The sequence below is a fragment of the Molossus molossus genome, unplaced genomic scaffold (genome assembly GCF_014108415.1).
Source record: "Molossus molossus isolate mMolMol1 unplaced genomic scaffold, mMolMol1.p scaffold_m16_p_20, whole genome shotgun sequence".
Taxonomy (NCBI): domain Eukaryota; kingdom Metazoa; phylum Chordata; class Mammalia; order Chiroptera; family Molossidae; genus Molossus; species Molossus molossus.
This window is the reverse complement of record NW_023425356.1, coordinates 53818192-53844048: the sequence shown is the minus strand read 5'-3', so window position 1 is coordinate 53844048 and position 25857 is coordinate 53818192. Positions and strand designations below refer to the sequence as shown.

The 25857-nt window shown below is 58.5% G+C and overlaps 1 protein-coding gene across 2 annotated transcripts; it reads left to right on the top strand.

The window, feature by feature from the left end:
• The first annotated feature begins 846 nt into the window (after positions 1-846).
• UAP1 (UDP-N-acetylglucosamine pyrophosphorylase 1) lies at positions 847-18950 on the top strand. Of its 2 annotated transcripts, XM_036273640.1 has the most exons (10): positions 847-1126; positions 6464-6668; positions 8194-8369; positions 9441-9613; positions 12463-12656; positions 13282-13422; positions 13996-14184; positions 15249-15299; positions 18052-18118; positions 18762-18950. In XM_036273640.1, exons 1-10 carry the CDS (start codon positions 847-849, stop codon positions 18852-18854), a joined length of 1569 nt encoding a protein of 522 aa, XP_036129533.1. In that variant the 3' UTR covers positions 18855-18950. The 2 variants fall into 2 exon arrangements, with proteins under 2 accessions (XP_036129533.1, XP_036129534.1); XM_036273641.1 differs by lacking the exon at positions 15249-15299 and having other exon boundaries at positions 18762-18854.
• Positions 18951-25857: the final 6907 nt, after the last annotated feature.

Here is a 25857-nt window from a genome sequence, read left to right as displayed (position 1 = left end):
CCGTCAAGTTAAATCCTTTCCTTAGCTTTTAGGGCCCCTCTCGGGTTAGCCTGGCCACATCCCTTCTCATCCACGTCAAGCACCCACGCGCCTCCTCCTGGTGGCACCAGCTGTGCCCACTCCTACCCTCACCTGTGTCTTTGCCCGGCCCTCCTGGCGCAGTGTGCGCTTCCAGTGTGAGCGTCCCGCTCTCCATGGGCGAGGACCTGACCTGTCTCCCCAAGCTCTTCCCTGCTGTACTTGTGCGTCCAGCTGTGCGTCACGGATGCCCCTGCCCGTTGGCTGTGCCGTGCGCCGCTTGTGCCGAGGTTCAGGTCTTAGTAAAGAGAACGCCCGTGTTTTCATCCCCTCGCTGCGGAAGTCGCCATGGAAATAAAACACTCTTCACGCTGACGGGTCCGAGCTTCTCGAGAGTTGTTGTTTCTGAATGCAGCAGTCACTGCCGGCGTTAGAGGGGAAGGACACTTGGAATGTCAGGCTGTCAGGTGCTCTTTCCGTGGTGGCTGAGTGGTCAGAGGGTCCTGCAGGGGAGAGGAGCCACACGTGGAGTGCGGGAGCCGGGGCTCCTTTGGCAGCTGCCAGTTGTGGGAGGCCGTGTGGGGAGGTACGGGGTGCCGTGCCCGCACCAATGCCAGGTGTCGCCTTACGACTTGGTCTCACGGGTGCTGAGACGGAAAGGCAGAAGTGCGTGCTCACCATCAGGTTTCTGTAATGTATTTATTTCCAGTTGGAAAAACCCATCAGGTTTCGAGGCTGGACTTTGACTTGCTGTTGATTTCTTTTCTCTTGCAGGTTTCTAGGTGTGGAAATTATACCGTTTTCAGAAGGCCTGGCGTCCAGAGCATCATGGATGTCAGTGACCTCAGGCTCAGGTTGTCCAGAGCTGGGCAGGAGCACCTCCTCCAGTTCTGGGACGAGCTGGACGGAGCCCAGCAGGCCGAGCTCTACGCAGAGCTCCAGGCCATGAACTTCGAGGAACTGAATGTCTTCTTCCAGAAGGCCACTGCGGAGTCCAGCCAGGCCTCTCAGCAGGAGAAGGTGGACGCGCGGATGGAGCCTGTGCCCCGGGAGGTGCTGGGCAGTGCCACGAGGGACCACGGCCAGCTCCAGGCCTGGGAGAGTGAAGGTACTGCATGTGAGCGCGGTCCTGAGGTGCAGGGAACACGCTGCGTCTTCGTTCACGCCGGGGCTCTCACTGCTCGGCCAGGGGCCGTCAGAGTGACGGCGTGTTTGCCAAGCCCTGCGCAGCGTCCCCACTGTCGTCCCTGCACCCTCTGTTCATCCTGGCGCCAGTCCGAGCCTCTCTCACTCGAGTCTCAGACCTGGATTGCCTCAGTCTCCCTCCTCCGTGCTCATGCCTCTGGGCTTCCCTTCTTAAAGCACCAGCACGTGCTCATGCTGTTTGAACCGAACCCTGAGCCCTGCCCGAGTGCTCTCCCCCCAACATGTTAGCCGGACAGCTCTCCTCCTCTGGACACTGCTGGGCCTGTCCTATCTCTGCTGTGCCCCGAGGTGGCCGCCTGGGGCCCTGTGAGGCTCTCCTGGAGCCCTGCCCTGTGGGGAACACACACCCCTTCTCTGAGCCTCACCACGCCCTGCCTGGCCAGGGCCTGTCTCTGTGTCCCACGTTGCAGCCGTTTGTCCAGCCTCCTCTTTCCTTCCACTGTGGTCAGAGTTGTTGGCGTCTGTCTGCTCGGAGCTCCCGCGGGGCGGCCGGGGCGTGTCCTGCTGGCTGTGTGCACACAGCCCTTGGAACAGGGCTTCACCTTCTGGTTGGTGGGTAATGCCTGGTGCTTTTCCTTAACGCAGGTTGTGAGGCCTGTCCCCATAGCGAGTGCTGGTTAATGCTCTTCAGAAGGATAGAATAGCTCAAGTGTCGCTTTCTTGGTGGAGGGAGGAGCTGTGCTTCTTGTAATGACCCCTCTGTGAGTAAAAGGTCGACTAAGAATCGCAGCCCAGGCCCTTGAGTGCTGTGCGTGCCCAGTGACCTGGACCTCATCTCAGTGAACAGGCTGGACCGATTCTGTCCCTTCCTTTCTGAAAAGCATTACTTCAGTGCAGTCGCCCATCACCTCATCGGGTCTGTTTTTGCTCCTCTGCCACCTGGTGCTTGATCGTGCACGTGTTCACCTTCTCAGCGAGCAGGAACCAGATGCGGTCATGCAGCTGTGTTTGCCCTGCCACAACTGTTTTATTTGCCTTCCATGCTCTGACACTCCCTGCCCCCCACAAGAGAAAGGTGGTGGCCGTTACCAACCTTCTGTGGGGCTCTCTGCGTGTTCCTCTGCGCTTACGGTTTACTGATTGTCCAGCTGTTCTCCACAGGGCCCCAGGGGTTCTGCTCCCCAGACTCTCCTGTGTCTTGTCGGGTGCTCAGCCTCTGCACCTCGCACGACAGGAGCAGTTCTGCTCGTCCTGTTCTATGTATCTGGTCTTTGCCCGAGTTTTACTTAGAAGGAGTGAGAGACGAAAAAACATTGGAAACAGTTGGATGATCTTCCGGGAGGGCCCTTGCAGCCCTGAAATGTTTGGCAGTGCCTGGCCCTGTGTGGCTCAGTGGATGGAGCGTCGTCCCATGGACTGAGAGGTCCCGGTTCAATTCCTGGTCAGGACACGCGCTCAGGCTGTGGGCTCCGTCCCCAGCAGGGGGCGTGCAGGAGGCAGCTCCGTCCCCAGCAGGGGGCGTGCAGGAGGCAGCTGATTGATGTTTCTCTTACATCAATGTTTCTACCTCTCTCTAAAAAATCAATAAAAAGACTTAAAAAATAAAATAAAAAGTTTGGTAGTGACCAACCTAGCTTTTCACTGAGAGGAGGGCTGCTCACCAGCCGGCTGTGCGGAGCAGCACCAGGTGGGCCCTCTGGGGTGGAGATTCTGTTCTGCAGAGCTGCTGGGTCCCTGCTGACTGGGATTCGTCCATCCTTCCTCCTCTGCACTCCAGAAAGTGTGCTACTCGACCAAGTGCCACACAGGCCTCTTCTTGCCCTGGAGTATCCCAGCCTCCAAAACCTGCCTTTGCGGTTTTATGGGGATGAAGTCTTAGAATGAACTCTGATGGAAATCCAAAGCTTTGACCTTGGAAAATGGGGACCATGAGCACCTAGGAGGGCTTCCCATAACTTGAGTCTTTTTTATGACTTTTTGTTGGAATGTGTAAAACTAGTCTACATTTATGACTTTTCCTTTAAACTAAAGACTGGAACTATTATAACTAGTGCAGTATAAGAAGGTACAAAGCAAACTTCTTTTTGGCTTAATGTCAAGGGGTCAGTGTTTATTTGTGGCTTAAACAGTAGGGTGGAGAAGGAGACTTTATACCTGACGTTATACCTGTTTCACTCGGCCAGACACTTCCACGCGTGCAAATCGTGATAGTGAGGCTCCTACAGGAAACGGTCGGGGAGACCGCCACTGTGACCATGGTGAGGCTGCGTTTCGGAAGACGGGAGCCCGGTGACTGCGTGAGCGAGAGCGCTCTGCCCAGCAACCGGGCAGGTAGACGCGTTTCAGTGATTTCACAGTGTCTGGCGCCTCTTGACATGACAGTGGACATGCAGCCCTTGGTGTGGGGCGTTGTCTCTGACGGATAAACACGTGAGTGAGCCCAGTGCTCCTGTTGACAAGATCCTGCTGGGCGCCAGGTGCTCTGTCCAGTTGGGGGGCAGCCCGCTCTGTCTCACAGAGCTGAGCTCAGACCAGCAGAGGCTCTGCAGACACCCCTTCGTCAAGACTCTCACGCTGGGCAGTGTGTTGGCTTAATAACCAGCCCTCGTGCTCTTTTTATTTTTTTAATAAAAATCTATTCTTTTTTATTTTTATGTTTTTATTGACTTTTTTAGTGAGAGAGGAAGGGGGGGGGAGAGAAACATTGATGTGAGAGAGAGACATCTATCAGCTGCCTCCTGCACGCCCCCTGCTGGGGGTTGATCCCAGGATCCGGGCACGTGCCCTGACCGGGAATCAAACCAGGACCTCTCAGCCACAGGATGACGCTCAGGCCACTGAGTCACGCCAGCTGGCTTCCATCTCTTTTAAATAAGCCATGCTTATGCGGAGCACACAGGAATCTTTCAGTCTTGCATAGTGACAGCAAATCGGTGCTCAGCGTCAGCCTTTCTTGCCTGTGAGACCTTTGACAAACTCACCTCAGAGGTGTCTCCGCGTGCGGCGCCGTGGTGGACAGTGAGTGTGTGTTTGGACAAGTGTTCAGGAGAGACCTCCTCAGCATTTTCTGAGATTCAGCACAGTGACCTTTTCTTAACCCTCGCCCGAGGATATGCCTGTTGATTTAGAGAGAGGGGAAGAGGGGGAGAGAGAGAGACATCCGAGAGAGAGAACTTCGATGGGTTGCCTCCCATTCGGCCCCGTGGGATCAAACCCACAACCTTTTAGTACAAGGGACACTGCTCCAACCAACTGCGCCACACTGGCCAGGGCCGCAGGGACATTCTTAACAGAATTGTTTTATTGTAAAAGTGACATGTGCCCATTTTAGAGAACTTGGAAGTGGCTAAACATTAGAGGAAAACAGAAATCTCTGCCGTCCCCTAGGCCAGAGGCAGGTGCTCAGCGGTGCTAGCTGGTGTTTACACAGTTACGGTCTGTGCACACTTTCCTAGCCTGCTCTACGAATTTGTTGAGGAAGATTCCAGGCGTATTTTGAGACGTTTTTGGGGAAAAGAGCAGTCTGATGACCCCATATTCACGTCACCCTGATTTAACAGCTGCCGGAACCGCTGCTGTGTGTCACCCCGGTTCAGCGCTGCCATATTTCAGGGACCTCCCGCGTCACGTGGTTTCGCTCTCGTGCGCCCCTAGCGCCTGGGCCTTTTCTTGTGGCTCAGTGTCGTTTCAGACCTAATGAAGTTCACAGTGACCCCCAGTGACTGAAACTGGTTCTCCTAGAGATTCCCTTCGTTAGTCTGTTTAACTGATGTGCTTGACGTTCTGGGGGAGTAGTTAATCCATGAGGTCGCAGTTTCTGCTGCCCTGACTCACCCTCTCTCCCTGGGGAGCAGCCTGCTGCCCACCCTGGTGCCGGGTCGACGTCTGCCTGGCCGTGCCCGCTCAGCACCTGTGCGACCTCCCGGGGCCGGGCGGAGCCTGGGCAAGGTGTACGACGGGAACCCGTCCAAGCCGGAACGGACCTGGACCTGGGCAGCTCCCTGCACTGCTGGCCCCTGTGAACGTTGCCAGGAAGGGTGTGTGCTCCCGGGCGGGGGTGGGTGGGGTGGGGGCCAGCCCTGGCAGTGGCTCACTCTGCCGTGTGTTTGTTTTGGGTTGTTTGTTTTTTTCCAGTCTCTGATTTGGTCTGTGTTGAGGTCCCCCCGTAGGAAACTTTTTAGCTCTCGTGTCCGGTAAGGGACAGCCCAGAGTTGGCATGTCAGACAGACCCATGTCACCCCCGGATGTGAGCATCACAGTCACCGATGCTCAGCACTGCCCCCGACCCCGGCTGGTGTAGAGGCCAGTGGCCAGCCTGGTTCTCAGAGTTTCGAGGATTTCAGTGCAAGTGTGAAGTCCAGGAAGCAAGAGCCTAACTGCCCACCACTGCTCTGCCCACCGCCTCTGCCTGCTGCCGACAGTCTGCCTCAGCATGTGGCCCTCAGACGTGCAGGCAGAGACGGGGGTGACTTAAAAAACCCAAACTGAGAGCCTCTGTGTGTGTTTTCTCTTTTTAATCCTTACCCAAGGATTTCCCCCCATTTCTCGTCAGAGTGGGAGGGAGGGAGGGAGAGAGAGAAACACCGATGTGAGAGACACGTCAGTTGGTTGCCTCCCACACGACCCTAACCAGGGCTGGGGACAGAACTGCATCTGAGGTACGTGCCCTTGACTGGAATAGAACCTGCGACTCTTTGGTTCACAGGCCGATGCTACAGCCACCGAGCCAAACCGGCCAGGGCAGAGAGCCTCTGTGTTTGTTTGTTTGTTTTTTTTGGTGGTACATGCCCCTAACGGGAACTGAACCCGGGACTCTCTGGTCCGCAGGTCAGTGCTCAACCACTGAGCCAAACTGGCCAGGGCAAGCTTCTGTGGTTTAATGACTTAGTTTCATTGGTTTGCATTTGGATCTTAAATCCATTTGCATCTATTTTGATTTGAAGGATAACATTCTCATCCAAATGTGAAGGCTGGGGCGACTCACAAGCCTTGTCGCTCACCCGAAGCCTGTCTTCTGTGGCCCAGCCTCGCTCAGCTGCCGGCACCAGTGCCTGGGCGCATGCCGCCCCCGGTCTCTGCCTGCCAGTGCCACAGAGCAAAGGGCCAGTTCACTGAAGTGCAGTGCGGATGTCTGGCTGGGTGTGCGGATTAATCTTTAACAGCGGATGTGCTTTTACTAACAAGACAGTCATTCGTGATCACGTGGGGAGCCCTTGTATGCCGTGCGGGAGGTGACTTTTGTGTTGACCCTAAAGCGCCAACACACTGAGCTCTGTGATTCCCGTGTTTTCTTCCCTAGGACTTTTCCAGATCTCCCAGAGCAAAGTGGCAGTTCTGCTTCTAGCTGGTGGCCAGGGGACCAGGCTCGGTGTTGCATACCCCAAGGGGATGTACGACGTTGGCTTACCGTCCCATAAGACCCTTTTCCAGATTCAGGCGGAGCGGATCCTGAAGCTTCAGCGGTTGGCCGAGGGACGCCATGGCACCAAGTGCACCATCCCGTGGTGAGCCGCTCACGGGGCCCAGAGACACGCGGAACGCCGCGGCGCCCGCTCCTGCGGGTTTTCCTGGGAGCTGAGCTTCTCACGTGTGTTGAAAGTAGCACGTTTTGTAGTTAGATAGGCGATCCCTGTACCTCAAGGATGTGTCCTCCCCTCCAATATATATCCCGACCCGAGTCCCTTTGGGTCCAGTGGGTTCTCTTGGTCTGGAAACTCCATACCGATGGGTCGTCTGTGTACAGGACTCTGACTGAAGACTTGAAGGCAGCCCGGCCTGCATGGCTCAGTGGTTGAGCATCGACCCTGCACCAAGAGGTCGCTGGTTCGATTCCCGGTCAGGTTGTGGGTCCGATCCCCAGCGGGGGCATGCAGGAGGCAGCCAGTCGATGTTCTCTCATTAGTGTTTCTATCTCCCCCTCTCCTCTCCTGTCTCTAAAGTCACTAAAAGAAAAGAAAGGCAAACTTGAAGGCATCGTTCTGTGGTGCCCAGCGTGGCTGTGGGGGGCCCAATGCCGTCCGCTCCCCATTCTTTCCCTCCCTCTCCCTGAAAGAGGGTCTCTCCTTGTCTTCAGTATCGCAGATTTCGGGGGCATGGTGTGGGTCTGTTCTCAGTGGGCTCTCCCAGTCTGGGAACCCGTATTCTTTGTTGTTGTTAATCTTCATCTGAGATATTTTTCCATTGGTTGTTTTTTTTTATCCTCATCTGAGGACATTTTTGCATTTATTTTCAGGTAGAGCGGGAGGGAGAGAGAGGGGAAGAGAGAAAGAGAGAAAGATCGATGTGACAGAGACACATCGAGTGGCTGCCACCCACACAACCCAACCGGGGCCGGGGACAAACTGCAACTGAGGTACATGCCCCGAGCGGGAACCGAACCCGGGGCTCTCTGGTCCGCAGGCCAGTGCTCCAACCGCTGAGCCAAACCAGCCAGGGCTTTTTCCATTGGTTTTAAGAGAGAGAGGAAGGGAGGAAAGAAGGGTAAGAGAGGGAGAGGGAGGAACATCAATGTGAGAGACACATGGATCGGTTGCCTCCCACACGTGTGCCCCAGCTGGTCTGGGGCTCAAACCTGCAGCCCAGGCCCGTATGTGCCCGTGATCGGGCCTCGAACCTGAGACCCTTTGGTGCGCAGACGCTCTAGCACTGAGCCACAGCGGCCAGAGCCACTGTCTCTGATTTTAAATGAAGGGCGAACAGAACCCAGAGTCCATTTCAGAATTTTACCTGAGAGACCACAAGAGATCACTGGAATGCATTTCGGTTGCCCTTCGCTGTTTATTTGGATGAGTTTTTAATTTGAAATGCCGTTTTCACTGAGTTCCCCCATAGTTCCTCTGGTTGGCTGCAGGCTCTGCTGCCAGACGGGGTGGCCATTGCAGCGACGTGGCTCATGGTAGGATGGGCGGTAGCGGAGGAGGTCCTGGAGGGGTCGGGGGCTCCCAGAGACTCCCCTCAGCCGGGGAGCAGGCAGGACGCTGGGCCCGCTGCGGAGGGCACAGGTCTTAGAAGATGCGCTTTTCTCTTCAGGTACATAATGACCAGCGGCAGAACCATGGGGTCCACCGAGGAATTCTTCACCAAGCACAAGTACTTTGGTCTGAGGAAGGAGAGCGTCGTCTTCTTCCAGCAGGGGATGCTGCCGGCTATGAGTTTCGACGGGAAGGTCATCCTGGAGGACAAGAGCAAGGTTTCCATGGCTCCAGGTCTGTGCCCTGCTCAGCGCGCGGTGGCTGGATGTGGTGATGGGAATAATTGAATCTCAGTTTTCTTTTTAATATGGCAATTTGGAAGTTAAAATTGATATTTTAAATTTTTTGCAACTTGGCATGATTTCTAAAAAGGATGTGCCCGTGGGTGCAGAGGGTGCGCTCCCACCCTCCTGGGGCGCCGGGCCTGAGGTCTGCGAGGCGGCGGAAGGCGTCCCCCGGCCTGCTGTCGGTGGTGCTACCCACACCGATGTTCGTGGGAGCGGGAATGGGCCACCTCTGCAGGGCGGCAGCCGAGAGGCTGGGTCAGAGTTTATCTGTAGCATCCCTTCCGGGCTGGTATTGAAGTAACTGGAGACCTAAAACGAGCGGAGAAAGGAGGCCAAGTAAGAGAACAAGAGTCACAGCCACACACGGCACCTGGGGCTCCCCTCCACGCACACCGGGCACAGGGCATCCCCCCGGGGAAGGAGGCGTGTCGGCAGGGCCTCGCCTGTGGGCCGCGCGGAGGAGGCTAGAGGGGACGAGCACGGAGCTCGCGTGCTTCCCCTTCATCCTTCAGTCTGCGGGGGGCCTGCTGTCCTTGCTCACCTGTCCCCGTGCCCGACCCCTTGCCATTGAGCCGGGGCGGAGGCTGTCGGGAGAAGCACCTTTGCCCGCAGTGCAAGTGCTGGGGGGGAGGCTCTGACTTGTACGTCGTCCGAGTCTGCAGAGACCTCCCGTCAGGCTCTCACGCGAATTACTCGATAGGAAAAGCCTGGGTTTCATGTTTGCCGGGAGGTTGTCAGAGCTGTAAGCACAGAGCCAGCCTGAACCATACACGGCGGTGAGAGCGAGTGTTACGGAATAGTCATCATCTGATAGTAGTTACAGGCTGACTTGTTCAGTGGGCAGGTGGGAGGTGTGGTCCTTGGGGTTGGCTTGTCCCACGTGCAGCGTGTTTCTCCGGATGCTGAGGCCGCGATGGTGCCCGAGTCTCCCTGTGCGTCCAGTGCCCGTGAGCCCCACGGCAGTCGGGTGACCTTCAGAGTGGGTTGTCTGTGCTGCTCATGGCTGTGTCATCCCCAGACGGGAACGGCGGCCTGTACCGGGCTCTGGCCGCCCAGGGCATCGTGGAGGACATGGAGCGGAGGGGCGTTGGGAGCGTCCACGTCTACTGCGTGGACAACATCCTGGTGCGAGTGGCAGACCCGCGCTTCATCGGCTTCTGCGTTCAGAAGGGAGCGGACTGTGGCGCAAAGGTGAGGCCCTGGCAGCGTGGGCGCCAGGGGTGCTGGGCTTGGGGGGGTTCTAGCGCCTTCATCTCGCCAGAGTGCTCGACCCCACACCCACTCCTCTCCTTTAGTCACGTCTGATTCTAGAGGTCGTGTGCGCTTGTCTGTCACGAGTGACAGTTTGAAACGAGTACCTGGGGCGGGATGATCGTCACCACACCTGGGTGGACCCATCCGCGTCGTCCTGCTCGGCTGCTGGAGCCGTGGGTGGGGAAAGGCAGGCAGTGGGTGTAGACTTCAGCCGGGTGCCCCGATGGTCCGTGGGCAGGACGCACACAGGCAGCCGGGGCCGGAGCTGAGACAGGATCTGCTCGAAGGGCCACCGCAGACTGGCGTCAGGTTCAGGGAGCTGCGTGCTCCACAGAACGGCCCGCCCTGGCCCTGCCTTCGCAGCGTGTGGTTGCCTAGGTGATGATGCAGGAGACTCCCTGTGAGGTGCACTAGCCAGTGCGCTGACTTCCGTAGCGAGCTCCCCTCGCAGTTCTTCTCCGAGACCCGTCTGTGTCTGGAACCACCTGTGACTGGGCCGCTGGTCAGGCCCCAGGAGCGTGAGCAGCGCCTGCCGGTCTGTCGTCCCCCTTCCTCCTCATGGCGCCGAGGTCTCTGCGGCACTTTCTTCACAGGCTTCTGTCTTGTGAACTAAGCTTTTTTAAATTTATTGTTGACAGTGTTATGGGTGTCCCCCTTTCCCTCCACCCACCCCCGCCCGCCCTGCGCTGCTGTCTGCGTCCACGGGCTGTGCACATAAGTGCTCCCCCCCGAGCTGTCAGTCTGTTCCTACTTCCTCGGGTCTGGACCCAGTTGGTTCGTCAGTTGGTCTGTCCGTCAGACCCACAGATGAGCCTTGAGAAGAGACGAGGTGGAGTGTTTGCACCAAAGGGCAGGACCGTTGTGCGTTGAACAGCATTTTCTAGCCCTGGCCGGTTTGGCTCAGCAGTTAGAGCGTCGGCCCGTGGACTGGAGAGTCCCGGGTTTGGTTCCCGCTAAGGACACGTACTTCGGTTGCGGTTTGTCCCCGTCCCCGGTTGGGTCGTGTGGGTGGCAACCACTCGATGTGTACCTTTCACGTCGATGTTTCTCTCTCTCTTCCCCCCTCCCTCCTGCTCTGTCTGAAGATAAATGCAGAAATGTCCTTGGGTGAGGATAGAAAACGGCATTTTCTGGCAGGTTCTCTCTCCCAGGAGCACGCTGCCCCCCCCCCCCCCCTGGAACGACCACCCCAAGGCCCCATGAGACTCGACACCAGGGGAGCAGCAGGCAGCGGCAGCTGGTCCTGGGCTGTCCCCGCACCTGTCTGCAGGCCCCTCCCCTTCTCAGTGAGCTCAGCTGCCCACCTGGGCTTCCCTGCGTCCCGCGGTTCCCAGCTTTGTACCTTCAGAAGGAGAGGGATGTGCTCAGTGACTTCAGGGTTTGACAGGTGGAAGGAGACAGGCCTCAGCCGTGTACTGTGCCTTCCCCGTCGTGTGAACTGGCTCCCGGCCCAGCAGTGGGCAGGCGTGTCCTTGGTGATCTGGACGCGCAGCCCTCGGAGGTCGGTGGCTGTCGTAGAAGCCAGCCCTTTACTCTCAGGTGGACAGTCCGAATGTGCGTGTGAGACGCTTGTCTGTTCCGTGTGGTCGGGAGCAGGGCGTCTAGGGGTGATTGGAAGACAGACCTTGTGTGTGTGTTTTTGTTAAGGGGGCACGAGAGGAATCGGTCCAAACCCCCATGTAGCGAAATGCCCACTGGGCACGGAGTGAGGCATGGACACACAGATGGACTCCCGTCCAGAGGCCGTGGCTGGTGTGCGTGGTGTTGCTGTGTGATGTCCGCGGTCGAAGGTCCTTCTTCACTGAAGACTGTGGCTTTTTCAGGGACAACAGTGAAGCATGCAGCAGGCTGGGCCCCGCAGCATGGCCTCGCTGGCTGGCCCCGGCCTGGGTGCTGTGTAAACTGAGCTCTGGCCGTGGCTTCAGCCGTCTGGCCGGCCTGCCGCTGTGGTGTTGACTTAAAGAGATCAGTGGCTGGAGAAAAGTTTTAACTGTATTGATATTATTTCATCTACACTTAGGGTAGACTTCTCAAACCAGGGACACATTTTCCGAAATACTTGGAAGCATGTACCTGTCAGCTGAGCCGGGCGGATGGCGCGGTTCCTCAGATACTTTTCCCTGTGCTGCTGCAGTTCGATGTTGCAGCGTCTGAGTCCTGACTTGCTGCTAGTCTTTCGCAGTTTCCCCCGAACGGGACTTGTGTGGGTGGGGCGGAGGGGACAGAGTGCCTGCAAGGGTTTGTAAACCAGAGACTCTGCCTCTCCCTTGGTCGCCATGCCCACCTCCCCAGCCCCCCAGCCCAGAGCCAGCACAGGTGATCAGACCACTGTTTGCAGACAGGTGGGGGAGCTTCCTGTCTGAGGTGGGGCGGGAGCCCAGGGATTTGCCAGCCCCGCCCTGCCCCCAGCGAAGTCCCTGAAAAACAAAGGCCATGCTGTGTTCACGGGTGAGAATGAAAGACACACATCTTCATGTGGAACAGTGACGTGGCCAGTGTGAAGCCCAGAGAAACTTCATTCCATTTATTCTCAAAGCAGTTGAGTGTGGCTAAGGATAAATTAAATAATAAACGAGGTACTTGGGGGATGTGGACTCCCCGGTTCAGGGGATTCCTCTGGGCTCGTCTGAGGGACTTTCCATCCCACGGTCAGTGGGCGGTAACCGAGTGTCCAGCGGGAAAGGAGCCCTTCAGGACAGACGAGGGGGCTCGCAGAGTCGGCGGGAGTGCGTGCGGCCAGCCCAGCGAGTGCTTGTCTCTCCCTGTGCCGCTGTCTGTCTGGGCAGGTGGTGGAGAAGACAAACCCGACGGAGCCCGTGGGCGTGGTGTGCCGTGTGGACGGGGTGTACCAGGTGGTGGAGTACAGTGAGATCTCCCTGGCCACCGCGCAGAAGCGGAGCCCGGACGGACGGCTGCTGTTCAATGCGGGCAACATTGCCAACCATTTCTTCACCGTGCCGTTTCTCAGAGACGTCGTCAGGTAGGGGCAGGCTGGGGCCTCTGGGTTTTATTCACTGTTGCTTGAGAGTAGGAAGGTGCCCAGGTCCAGTCCTGCAGAGCTGGTCTTCCTGAGGGTCACCTTCACCCACGGACATGCCCCTCGGCACTGAGCCAGGTTCTGGGGAGTGGACGCGGGGCGTCGGCGCGTCCACAGGCTGCTCACACAGGCCGGGGAGCTGGGGCCCAGACGAGCCTCGGGAGCCAGTGTGTAGAGAGGAAGACAGAGCCTGGTGCCTAAGGACCAAGTAGGAGCTGTGCGTCCCCGGGTCCGAGTGGGGGTGCTCTTGTGGTCTGAGTCCCCCTGACACCTTCCCGGCCTTCGGGACGGCTGCAGGCACTCAGCCCCGCCCCAGAATACGGCTCCCGTGCCGGCTGTCCCCGGTCCACGCTGCTCTGTGGTGACTGTTCGTACTCCGCTCCCCACCCCAGATTTGCAGGGTCTCAGGGAAAGTTGGGGCAAGGAGGAGAACACTGATCAAACGTGGGGGTGTGGGGGAGATACTGGTGTGAGAAGTAGTGTGGATTGTCCGAGTGGGGATCTGGGCTGGGACAGGCCTCACCCTGGAGCATCTGACATGTGCAGCAGCCGTTCTCGTCCTGCTCAGTGTGTACGAGCCTCAGCTGCAGCACCATGTGGCCCGGAAGAAGATCCCGTGTGTGGACGCCCAGGGGCGGCCCGTCCAGCCCGACAAGCCAAACGGAGTGAAGATGGAGAAGTTCGTCTTCGACGTCTTCCGGTTTGCAAAGTAGGTTCCACAGAGCCGGGGGGAGCCTGGAGCCTGGGCCTCCCAGGCAGACGCTGCTCCTGGGGCACTGGATGGCGCGGTGGGTGCGGTGGCTGCGTTTCTGCCCTGTGCCAGCCGCCAGCCCAGGAGGGCGTCGGGTGCCCGGGAGGCTTCTCTGCCTCAGTGTGTCTGCCGTCTGGCTGTCATTCTGCCTGAGAGGCAGGTCAGAGAGCTGGCCGTGGGCGGGACGGCTCCTGGCCTGAGAGCAGGCGAGGGAGCCAGCGTCCTCGGGGTCTGGAGCTCTCTGTGGAGGCCAGGGTGTCTCAGAGCTGACCAGCACGGAGATGAGAGTCATCTTACCAAGTATATTTCCAGATCACCCTTTCCCTAGAGGAGACACGGGGGGATCTTCTGCACCGAGGTGTCTAGTCTTTTGGACCAGTGGGTGGAAATGTTCTGGTTTTGCATTGGAGATGCGTGTTCATTCTTCCGGCATTTGTGAGATTGGGCAGAACCTGCTTGTGGGCGCGAGGCTTCGCGGGGCCACGCTGGCAGCCTGACCGGCAGTCAGCGTCCTGGTTCCGCTCGCTGCAGGAAGTTCGTGGTGTACGAGGTGTTACGAGAAGACGAGTTCTCCCCTCTGAAGAACGCGGACAGTCAGAACGGCAAGGACAACCCGACCACGGCCCGGCACGCTCTGCTGTCCCTCCACCACTGCTGGGTGCTCAGTGCCGGGGGCCACTTCGTCGACGAGAACGGCTCCCGCCTGCCTGCCATTCCCCGGTAAGCCCCGCCTCCTCGCCTTCTGCCTGGCCCTCTCTCTGCTCCTGCCTCTTGACCGAGTCAGTGAGCCCGTGGACTCCTGCTGGTGGGGACTTGGCAGCTTCTCCCATCACGAGGACACCACGTCCTCTCCTCGGAGGGGAGCCTCTGCCGCAGCCTGGTGCAGGCAGGCACAGGCCACGTGGTGTGAGGCCTGCAGCAGCGTCGGGAGCAAGTGCCCTTCGTGTGTGTGGGTCTGGCCAACAGCAGCGCTGCACACGGGGCAGGAGGACTGGTCACCACCCCGTGGGCTCGTGACAAGCACTGTCTATGCACCCCAAAGTCCCCTGCCCACACGCTCCCACGGGTCACACACCATGTCTCACCACAGAGACAGGTCACGAGAGAGGTGCCAGGAAGGGGCGTGGATGCCACTGACAGGCCCTGTTGCCCAACCTTGAGTCATGTTTTGGGGTTTCAGAAGTTAAAGAGGTACCGCCCTGGCTGGTTTGGCTCAGCAGTTAGAGCGTCAGCCTGCGGACCTCAGTTGCGGTTCTGTCCCCGGCCCTGGTCAGGGTCATTAGGAGGCAACCAATCAATGTGTCCCTCTCACGCCGATGTTTCTCCCTCCCTCCCGCTCTCTCTGAAAATCATTAAAAAACACCCTCAGGAGAGCGTTAAACAAACAATAAGAGACGAAGCCTCTTTAAGCAAAGTCTCACATTTCCTGGTGAGACCTTCTGCCCCTAGAAACCCCCCTCCAGGGGCTGGATGTCGCTGTGCTCACGGGAAACCCTCTCACGGAGTCGGGGGGGGGGGGGTGGCTGGGTGCAGGAGCCCTGGGCGCTGGGGCGGCGCTGGGCCCGAGCAGGGGCCTGCTGGTCTGCGCAGCGGTGTCTCGTCCGGGGCCCGTCCGGCCGCCCCTCAGCTCTGGCAGGTCGGGCTGTCCTCGCCTGCGTCTCATCCCCTCCCCTCTGCCAAGCTCATGGCTCGCCCTCCGTCCGCCTTCCACTCAGGCCTGCGTGCAGGTCCCCGGCGCTGCTGTCAGCGTGCTCCCCCATTAACGCCTCTTCATTCCCACGTAGCTCTGCCGCGAGCGGACAGCCAGAGGCCGGCACAGCTGATGTCAATGACAAGTAAATATGCCCACCCGCCCCGCACGGTGACGGCGGTGCTGCCCGCACTAACGGGCGGCCAGTGCAGCGCTCTGCCTTCCTGGGGTCGGCGAGGCTTCGGTGGGGGTGCTGCTTCCTCGGTGGGGGTGCTGCTTCCTCGGTGGCAGGCGTCGGGGTGACACTAACCAGCCGCAGTGCATGCTGGGCACGGCGCCTCACGGAACCGTCCCAGGCGTCTGAGCTGCAGGGACACACTGGCGAGTGACAGGGACCTGCAGTGGGTCGCAGGCCGGGCACCGCCAGCCACACGGGAGATCAGAGTGGTGCCGGGAGGTGCCTCCTGCACTGGACGCGGCACCGGGGCCTGGGGCCGAAAGCTGCCCCGATCGATTCTCCCCCTTTCGGTCTCGGCCTCATTCCGGCCATTTCCTGTCCTGCTCCTGAGAAAGGTCTTTCTGTCTAAAGAGCAGGTCGGTTTAGCTGGAAGTGCCTCCTGTCCACTCTCCTCCGGGCACTGACAGTCGGAGAAGCTGTTGTCTTTGCAGCTGCAGAGAGGCCCTGTGCTCACCCCCGAGGCACTGGGTGGGCTGTTTTCAGGGGACGCGCCAGGGCCGGGGCCGGGCTGGGCTTTCTCAGCAGCAGCAGGCGCTGGTTGTCTCCTCCGCGGGCCCTTCCTGCCGTGCGGTTCCCCTCGTCCTGGGCAGGCAGCTCCCTGTGGCCCTCGGTGTCTGGGGCGTGGCCTCGAGCCCCAGGAAGGGGAGTCACAGATCTGGCTGGTTTCTCCCCGGACCGAGGGGGACGGCTGCCTCGTCGGGGGCGCTGGGCGCAGAGCCCTTCCCTGCCTCCCGCCCAGCACCCGGAAGCAAGCTGCCTTATGGTTTAAGAAACGAGTTTCAGCCTAAATCTCCTCCTTCTCGAAGCACAGCTTTCAGCTTGGAAAGCGAAAGCCTCTGAGTCCCTCCCGGCAGAGCAGCCTCTGCCGTCCGGTAGACGTTCCGCCATTGCCCGTGGCTGGCTCTCTGTCCGTGCTGCCCCCGCCGACGCCAGTCACCTCCTGGGCACAGCTGCAGGACACACTGTCCCCAGAGGAGGGCACGGACCAGCCTGTCTCCTGCTGAGGCCCGGAGGACGCCCGCAGAGGACGGGACCCACCGCGAACTGAACGGGGCGGGGCCCTGGGGATCCTGAAGGGTGGCGGCAGGGAGGAAGGTGCTGGTTCCGACAGAACGGCAGCATCTGTGCCACCTGCTGGACACTGTCATCTACCGGAAGGGGCTCGGCTAAGAACCGCAGCCAGTCTGCCCGTCTTCTGGGTCCCCACTGGGTGATGTCTCTCCCGGGCACCCAGCTGTTGTTCAGGGCCCTGTCTTGGTTCCCTGGCGTCTGTGCGGTGTAGAGGGAGGTGGAGCTCAGGCCTGCTGCGCATCCAGACCCCTTCTGACCCTGCCCCGTCCCTCAGGCTTCAGGTCCAGGTGGGGCTGCACTTTCCCTTTGGTTTGTGGGCTCTGAGCTGCTGGGGGCTCTGGGCCAGGGCTCCGGGCACTCGGGACAGCCTGGCACAGGTCTGGAGAGCTGCCCGCCCCGCCTCTTAGAGCCTCTGTGCTCCGTACCATTGTGCCAGCCGCCCCCCCAGACCGCGGCAGTGCCATCCTGCCGGGCGTGTTGTCCTCACAGCCCCTGGGTTAAGTGTGAGGTGTAGGGAATAATCACCCGGAGGCCGTGAGTCGGCACGTGGCTGAGGCCACGGCTCCGTGTGAGCACGTGAGGAGGACAGTGGCTGTGAGCGGCTAAGGGAGGGTTGGGCTGGAGCCTGGTCTGGAGGGCAGGAGGCTTGGGAAAGCCCCAGGGACCCTCGTGCACAGTACGGTGGCCTGAACCAGTCTGCGTGGGTGTCGGGCGGTGGCTGGAGCAGGACAGGGAGCCCTGACCTGGCTGCAGGCCCTGCTGGGGAGACGGGCGCTGCCACACTCGGAGCCCAGCCCTGGGCTGGGCTGCAGCCTCAGGTCATGTGCTCAGCACAGGACAGGAGAGCCGGGTCCGAGTCTGCAGGAGGCATCTCTGTACACCGCGTGTCCTGTTGTAAAGCTCTTGGGATGGCGCTCAGAGGTCTTGTGACTTTAAATGTATTGTAAACTCTGTGACTTCCGTGTTAGGACATTAGAAACAGGGCCCAGGTGACGGTCAGTGCAGAGTGAGACCCAGAGGAGGCCGTGGGACCAGGCCTGGCCATGGCAGGCTCCCCCTCGCCGCTCAGGAGGGACTGGTGGGGGCCGCCGGGAGACGCCGTCCGGGCTGTCCAGTCGACCGCCCCACGTGGCTACAGAGCCGTCACAGCGTGGCCATGGTGATGGCGGAGTTGGATTTTAGACTTACAGTTAAGTTTCGCAGTTTTAGGAGTTTAAGGTTGAGCAGCCCGGGCGGCCAGTGGCTGTGGGCGGGTTCCCACGGTGGCAGCGTCTCTGTCGGCCTCGTGCCCTCTGGCTGTGGCAGGGATGAAGTGAGGGGCGAAGGATCAAGCACCTGCGACGTGCCCGGAACTCGCACCGCTCACGAACGGTCTCTGTCAGAGCACAGCTCGGCAGCGGTGGAGCCCTGCGCTTGGGTGCATGTGCAGGCCGGTCTGTCTGCTGGGCTCCCGCGGACCTAACGCTCGGGCTCGTGGCTGTCGGGCTGCTTATTAACAGAAGGCTGTGACGCCAGCCCCCGGGAGGAAGACCCGTCCTGTCCTCTCCGGCGAGCGGCGTGGGGACGTTAACGCTGTGTTTCTCCGCAGCCTGAAGGACGCCAACGACGTCCCCACCCAGTGCGAGATCTCGCCCCTCGTCTCCTACGCGGGAGAAGTAAGTGTCTCTGCTTCACTCCTGCTTCTCTAACCCTCGCCTGAGGATAGTCCCATCGAATTTTAGAGAGAGGGGAGGGAGGCAGGGACAGAGGAACACCGATGTGGACGTGCTGGGCCCGCCTCTGTCCCGAGCGCCGGTTCCCATGGTCAGACTCACGTCTGTTCATTCTGCCTATTCAGTGGACTTTTCAAAGCATATGGAACAGCCTTGTTTTGCAGATAAATCGTCTGTGTCTTCCTAAAGCCAAGGGTCTGTTTGTTCATGAACTTAGCATACTTGCTTTTAAGACCCAGGGAGGGAAGGATCCCCACTCTTCTGGTACGTAACATGTTCTGTGGAGACCTGGTGAGTGTGCTCGGTTCCGATGTCAGAGAGCCACCCCCGGGGCTCAGAACGTGACCTCACTCAGGTTGGTCGCAGGAAGAGTGAGCATCGTCTCGTGAACTTCAGCAGCTGTGTCATTAGCCAAATGATGTTACTGTTTTCTGTTCAAGGTGTACTCCAAGTAGATTTATTGACCTAACTCTGCACCTCAGCCCAGCTTCTGTTATTCATGCTTAAAATCCTTGTCACAGCTCCGAGCCGGGCACCCACGACTGTCCCCGCACCCTAACCGTGTCCCCTCTGCACCTTCTCCCAGGGGCTGGAGAGGTACGTGGCCAACAGGGAGTTCCACGCACCTCTGATCATCGACGAGAACGGGGTCCACGAGCTGGTGAAGAACGGGGTGTGAGCAGACGCCTCGCCCTCCGCCGAACAGCTTTTCTCGTCGATGGACCCCCGCGAACCACAGGGCCCCTGGGCTTCCCTCTCTCGTCCGACTCCTGTGCCTGGGCGCCTTCCGCAGGGAGCACTCCAAACTCCAGAGTGTGTGTAGGATTCTCGACTTTGAAGGTCTTATTTATGTTTTTTGATGACGTGATGTTCCGAGCCCAGGAGGTCACTGCTGTCCAGGACGTTCCCTGCGGCCGCGGCCGGTCGGGCGCAGCACCGCTCTCCCCGGAGCTGGGCGCTGTCTCCAGAGCCGCACGTCGTGATGACAGGCGGTTCGCGTCGGAAAGGTCCTGTGGCTCTGGAAGTCTGTTCTATTTTATCAGAAAGTAACCTTTTTAAAGAAAATAACTGGACAATAAAATAAATGTTTATTTTAGTCTCTGGGGCGTCATGTGCACCTTGAGGAGTTCATCCCGTTGGGAAAACAGGACGCGGGAGAAACGGGATGAGGCAGAAACCAGCGCCCCTGTGGGAACCTGGCTGGAGGGTCTGACGCTCCGCGCTCTGGACTTGGTCTCGCCAGATGGCTGTTCTCAGGCGCGTTGGCTGTCAGACCCGCGGTGGGCACTCGGGTGGGCGAGCGGGCGGGGGCGGCTGGCGTCCGCTGCGTCCTTGCCGGGGTGTCTGCTCGCAGTCCCGCCCGGGCCCCGGAACCGGCTCACGCCAGCACTTCACCCCCTGCCCAGTTATCGGGGCACTCGGGGTTCCAGCGAGCGTAGTTCCTGCGTCTTCCCGGCGAGCTGACCGCTGCCGCCCGGGGTGGCTGGTTGCTTTGCGGCTGTTTGAAGAGAATGACTGGGTGTCACCTGTGGGCCGCAGAGACCTGCTGCAGGTGCGAGTCCTCCCTTCACTGCGTGACGACCTGGGGGCAGTGGGGGCAGCCCTCCAGTCACCCGCCGCACGCACGGTTTGGGAACCACCGCGTAGAGCATCTGGGGGGCTGATCGGAAGTTCAGGGACGGCACCAAGGAGAACATAAACCAGGACAGGGACAGAGACGCTCACGTTCCCAGAGCAAGAACATGTCCCCCAACCCCAGTGTGAGCCTTCAGTGACCTTCGTTCACAGAGCAGCGTGGGGTGGCTCCGATGGTGGGCAGGTGGCGGGGCGGCTGCGAGACCCACCCGGGACGCTGCACCTGGGAGGACACGGCGCCCGGCGCTGGGGGTTCTGAGCTGCTTGCACAGGCGGAGAAGACTCCAGGTCTGGAGAGTGACGGTCTGGTGGGGGCGGGGCGGCTCTGGAGGGGTCGTGGTGCGTGTGGCCTTGAGCACTCATGAGGGACGTCTGCGTCCTCCTGGGACGGCAGCCACAGGCGCTGGAGACGAGCATCGGGCAGGAACCAGAGTGAGAAGGGACAGTGAGGCCTGGAGGGACGCGTGTTGTGGGCAGGACAGGCCCCTGTGGATTTTAACCACTGTGGTTGCACGTGTACATGCTTTGAAAAACTTGTCAAGCTGAACACAAGATTTGTTTTATGCTTTGAAGTTATATCTCAGTTAAAAAGAAAATGGGGCCCTGGCCAGTTTGGCTCAGCGGTGAGAACGTCGGCCTGCGGTCCAGAGAGACCCGGGTTCGGTTCCTGCTAAGGGCACGGACCTGGTTGCACTTTGTCCCCGGCCCTGGTTGGGGTCGTGTGGGTGGCGGCCAGTCGATGTGTCTCTCCCCACTCCCTCCTGCTCTATATGAAGATAAATGCATAAAAGTGCCCTCGGGTGAGGATTACAAAAAGAAAATGGGGCTCTCACTTGGCATTTTGGAGTTCTAAAATAGGTTTCAAAATCACCGGTCCAAGAGAGTTTAAATAACTTCCCTAAGGTCCCAGCACCAGTAGCCGGCAGAGTGGGCATCACGTTCCGGGTGGCCCCGACTCCAGAGCCCGATTCACGAGCGGTGCCGACCCTGCCAAGCCTCCCATCCCAGCACGTGCACCAGGGCGGCTTTGAAAGAGTCAAGGCAGGAGACAGCGTGTGCCGTCCTGAAGCTGCCGGGGTCGGGGAGGTGGAGGCAGTTGCCGGAGCAGTCCTGGCGAGAGGCGCGTGGCCAGAGGTTGGATCTGGCTGCAGCCTCGAAGAGGAAACATCAGAAGCACAAGAGACCAGAAATCAGGACCAGCTGCTGCCGCCAGGGCCACGCCCAGGGTAGTGAAATCGGGACCCGCGGCTTGGTCACAAAACAGCAGCCCCGGCCAGTCCCTGCTCAGCCTCTGCCCCATTTCCTCTTCATTTATAGGAAGGCGGGTGTGTGCATGTGTGTGCATCTGTATCTGTGTCTCTGTGTGCGTGTGTGTGCGTGTGTATGTGCGTGCATCTGTATCTGTGTATCTGTGTGTGCGTGTGCGTGCATCTGTATCTGTGTGTCTATGCGTCTGTGTGTGCGTGTGCGTGTGCGTGCATATGGTGTGTGGTTGCAGGGACCTCAGAGCAGCTCTGGGAATAACGGATCAGCCTTGGAGACCAGAACTGGGCTATATTTAGATGAGAGGCTGTTTCAGTCGGAACTTGCCCTCACCCCTCCCGCTCCCTTTATTATGTCCTCTGCACACGTGTCCACTGCCCCTCAGGGACGGAGGCCGGCACTGGGCAGTGGGAAGGGCCCGAGGACACCACGTGGCTCCACTCGCGGTGGGTGGGAAGCCAGGCAGGAGGCTCCACGACGTGCTCCTGGTGGTGAGAAGAAACCCCACAGCCGACAGTTGGTGCCTCGGGCGCAGGGGAGTTGAAGACCCCGTCCCCACGGACAGCTCGGTGCTCAGACTGCTTCACTCATCAACCTCACCCCAGCCCGACATGAGAATGTCCACATGGAACCGGACCAAAGGCCCGGAGTCTTCTCTCCGTCAGCGTCTGTCAGGACCTTGGCCCGCACTTCATCCACCTTCCGACAGTGACACTCGGGGCTTGTTCCTGCAGCTGCCCGGAGTCTTCTGGACGGCGGCCTGTGCGTGTCCTCCTGTGGTCGGCCGCTGTCGGTCGGGGCTGCAGGGAGCAAGCCCTGAGGCTGAGGTCACACCCCGGAGCAGATCTTCACGACTCACCTTCGCCTTACTTCCCGGGTGCATTCCGCTGGCTCCGGTGACAGCTCCCCTCGGCCGTCCCGGCCGGCTCGGTGCAGGGAGGCCTTTGTCCCAGGCTGGTTCTGAGCAGCAGTTTCCAGCGCTCGGGCAGACAGAAAGCTCCACTCAGGTTCTGGAAGGCTGGGAACTGTTCATCCCAGGGTGCCCGCGTCCCACTGTAGGGCAGCGTTTCTGGAGGGCCCTCCGACAGCTTGGCATGGAGCAGCGTCTCTGCTGGCCCATCTCTGCTGTCGGACGTCTCTCTCTGCAGAAGGACTAACAGATCACCTGGTCTGAGGTTTTTCCAGCAAGACAACCAAGGACCAGAGAGGAGTGACCCCCAGGAAGTCAGGTGGCTAGTTAGTGACAAAGTTCAGGCTACATTTGTAGCTGAGGGTCCCAGGTAAATGGAGAGTAATTAAAGGTCCAGATGTGTGTACGGTGGAAGGACCTGCAGAGTAAGGTGGGGAAGGGGAGGGTAGGACGGGCCCAGGGCCCAGCCCCAGAAGTAGCACCACGGCGTGGTGACTGGGGGGGGGGTCAAATGTTCTGATTTTACTGCCTCCCACAGAAGACCTTTGGAACAAAGGGCCCGATACATTAATTTACACTAAAGTGTTACTTGACATTTAATTTGTTACCTGTTTTGTGCTTAGAAAGCTGAATGACAGCCCAAGGTTCATTCAAAACACCAGCTCTTCCCTGGCCGGTGCGGCTCAGTGGTCGAGCGTCGACCCTGCTCCAGGAGGTCGCCAGTTCGATTCCCGGTCAGGGCCCAGGCCCAGGTGGTGGGCCTGATCCCCAGTGGGGGGCGTACAGGAGGCGGCCAGTCGATGTTCTCTCTCACCGATGTTTCTCTCTCTCTCTCTCCCTTCCTCTCTCTAAAATCAAAAAAAAATAAGTTTTAAAAAACACCAGTCCTCCTGCCCTCACTCCATCCTGTCTCCTAGAAGTGGCCACTTTAACTCCTTGTAGCTTTTCCTTCCGGTTTTCCCTCCATGTGTCTGTGTATCTGTGTGTCTGTGTGTCCATGGAGCGGTTCATGAGTTTATCAGTCTTAGATGTTGCTGTCACCTTTCTGCTGTGGAGGGTGAGGCCTCAGCTTCCTGAAACCATTTCTTAGGACCGTCTGCCCGTCATCCTTCTGATGTTGGGGGCGATCAGTACTGACCTTCGGTGTTGCGATCACATAAACATGTCCCACAGGCGTGATGTTCACTGACAGCTCCGTGTGTGAGCCGGAGCTGATCACGTGCTTATGGTTTTCACGTGCTCAGCTTGTTGCTCTGTCGGGATGAACCGAAAGAGCGCACAGAGCTTTCCGTTTCCAAGTGTCCGGCTCGCCACACACCCTCCGCCCCTGCTCTCCCCGTCTTTAGAACCAACTCCGGGCCAAAAGCATAATGAAAGATCACTTTGCAGGTGGCGGGCCAGATAGAAGTCCTCGTTCAGATATTTTTCCCTATTTTTTTCATGTGCCCTGAAGTGATAGTTTCACACTTCTATAATCTATTTATTTATTTTTTATATTCAGCCTGTTCAGATCCTCAAACCCAGAACACCGATTTTATTTTCATTTGATTCTTCTTTTCTCTGAAAACTACAAATTAAGCTTCTATTATTCCCAAAGCAGCTTCCTTTCTGTTCTGCGTCCCTGGGTTTTCGAATAACTGCTCCCCAGGAAGAACCAAACAAGAGCTGGTGGCATGGTCGCTGGCGTGTTGAGTGATCCTCAGAGGACGGGTCTCCCTCTCTGACGGTGGTGTTCTCGTCCGGCCTTCGAGGGATGACGGAGACTTGTCGGACCCGCAGGACACAGCAAGATCATATCGTTTGACAACATTTGAAAGTGAAAAATGAGAAGTTTAACCAATATTCTGTTTTTATCATTCTGCAGAAGGTGTTTTGTGTGGTTGTCTATTCTCATTTTCTCTGAGACATCATTCTCGAAGGTACATGTGAAGATATGATTATGATTCTACATGTAACAGTGTGTTTCAGATTTGGAGACTTTGTGGGCTGTTTCTAGAGACTGTCTTTTAAACTAATTTCAAAATAGAAATAAAAATGCTGGAGGGTTGAGACAGAGCCAGGAGGCAGGTCGACGCGGTGGCCCCGGGGACATGCACCTTTAACTCTGGGTGTCTCCCTGGCCTTTCGGAAATCACTGTGGGTTATTGTTTTTAATCCTCACCCCGGGGTATTTTTATATTTATCTTTAGACAGAGTGGGAGGGAGGGAGAGGGAGAGAGAAACATCGATGTGAGAGAGACACACCGACTGATTGCCTCCTGCACAAGCTTGACCAGGGCCGGGGACAAATCGCAACCGAGGTATGTGCCCTTGACCAGAATTGAACCCACGACTCGTTGGTCCGCGGGTCGATGTTCTACTGCTGAGCCAAACTGGCCAAGGCGTCACTTCAGATTTTCATCCGCGTTGGGTCACCTTTTCAGCTTTTCTGTGGGATGGGCCAGGAATCAGGACACCTGGGTTCTCACCTGCCTTGTGGTGAACCAGGGAAACCAGGGCCAAGTCCCGGCTCCTTCCAAGTCCCGGTCTCCTCGCCTGCAGCGTGCAGTGGGGTGTGTGTGTGTGTGTGAGTGTGTGTGTCTGAGTGTGTGTCTGTGAGTGTGTCTATGTGTGTGTGTCTGAGTATCTGTGAGTGTGAGTGAGTGCGTGTGTCTGAGTGTGTGTGAGTGTGTGTGTGTGTGTGTATCTGTGAGTGTGAGTGAGTGCGTGTGTCTCTGTGTGTGTGGAGGACCTGGCTCAGTGACTACACGTGTCTTTTTCTGTGTCTCTGCAGTGCACATGTAGCCAGTGGTTATGGGGTAGATGCCGTTATACCTGCTCTACGTGTCTCAGCTGATTTATTCTTCGCAACAGCCCTCCCAGCTACATCTCAGAGAGGTCAAATAGGTCACTCAAGGTCATTCTCAGAGCTGAGCTGCACTCCTGAGCTCTCCGCGTCTGCTTTCACCCCGTCTCTGAAGTTCTCCGAGGCGGAGGAGATGGAGGCCGGCAAGCAGGCGGGGACACCAGGGACCCTCCAGGCCAGAGCCTGGTGGAGACCCTGAGACGCTCACTGCCGTGCCGGCGCCAGGATCTGCCACGGGCCCGGCAGCCCTGGGGGGCTGTGCTGCCCGAGCTGCGTCACCCTGCTCGCTGCTCGAGCACCTTCCATCGGCCACGAGGACGCACCGGCCGGGGGGTCAGTTGACATCACGGTACATTGTGAAAATCAGCCGAGTTCAGACCTTACTTTGTCCATTCAGCTCAGCTTTTCAGCTTGTGTTGAAGAGTCACACCCAGACTGATTTTAATTTTCCTAAAAATTTCTCATTTCTGCCCGGCCGGTGTGGCTCAGTGGTTGAGCGTCGACCCTGCACCAGGAGGTCGCCGGTTCGATTCCCGGTCAGAGCACAGGCCCAGGTTGTGGGCCAGATCCCCAGTAGGGGGCGTGTAGGAGGCGGCCAGTTGATGTTCTCTCTCATCGATGTTTCTCTCTCTCTCTAAAATCAATAAAGAAAATAATTTCTCATTTCTTTCTGGGGGGTGGGGCTAACAAGCAGCAGCACAAAGATGGGGACCCAAGGGGGAAGGGAAGGGGTAGAGACGTGTCCCCACATGATGAGCAGACCTCTGTCCCTCCCACCCCACCACATCCACGTGGACCAAGTGGTGTGCATTGGACAGCTCCAGCCGGTCTCAGGGTCGCCGCCACCAATCTCGCATGACAAGGAGCAGAGAAGCAGGAATCGAGGAAATGAGTTGAGGAGAGAGAGCGAGAGAGAAGCATCTGTGTGAGAGAGAAACGTTGACTCCTGTACGCAACCTGACCAGGATCAAACCTGTAACCTGGTGTACAGGACGACGCTCCAGCCAACAGCCACCCAGCCAGGCTGGT

Bases quoted from the DNA above. Each gene is read 5' to 3' on its own strand.
- UAP1 (XM_036273640.1), top strand. From the start codon at position 847: ATGGATGTCAGTGACCTCAGGCTCAGGTTGTCCAGAGCTGGGCAGGAG. The intron at 12,657-13,281 runs GTAGGGGCAGGC...CGTCCTGCTCAG, and splicing joins TTTCTCAGAGACGTCGTCAG to TGTGTACGAGCCTCAGCTGC. The intron at 15,300-18,051 runs GTAAATATGCCC...GTTTCTCCGCAG, and splicing joins ACAGCTGATGTCAATGACAA to CCTGAAGGACGCCAACGACG.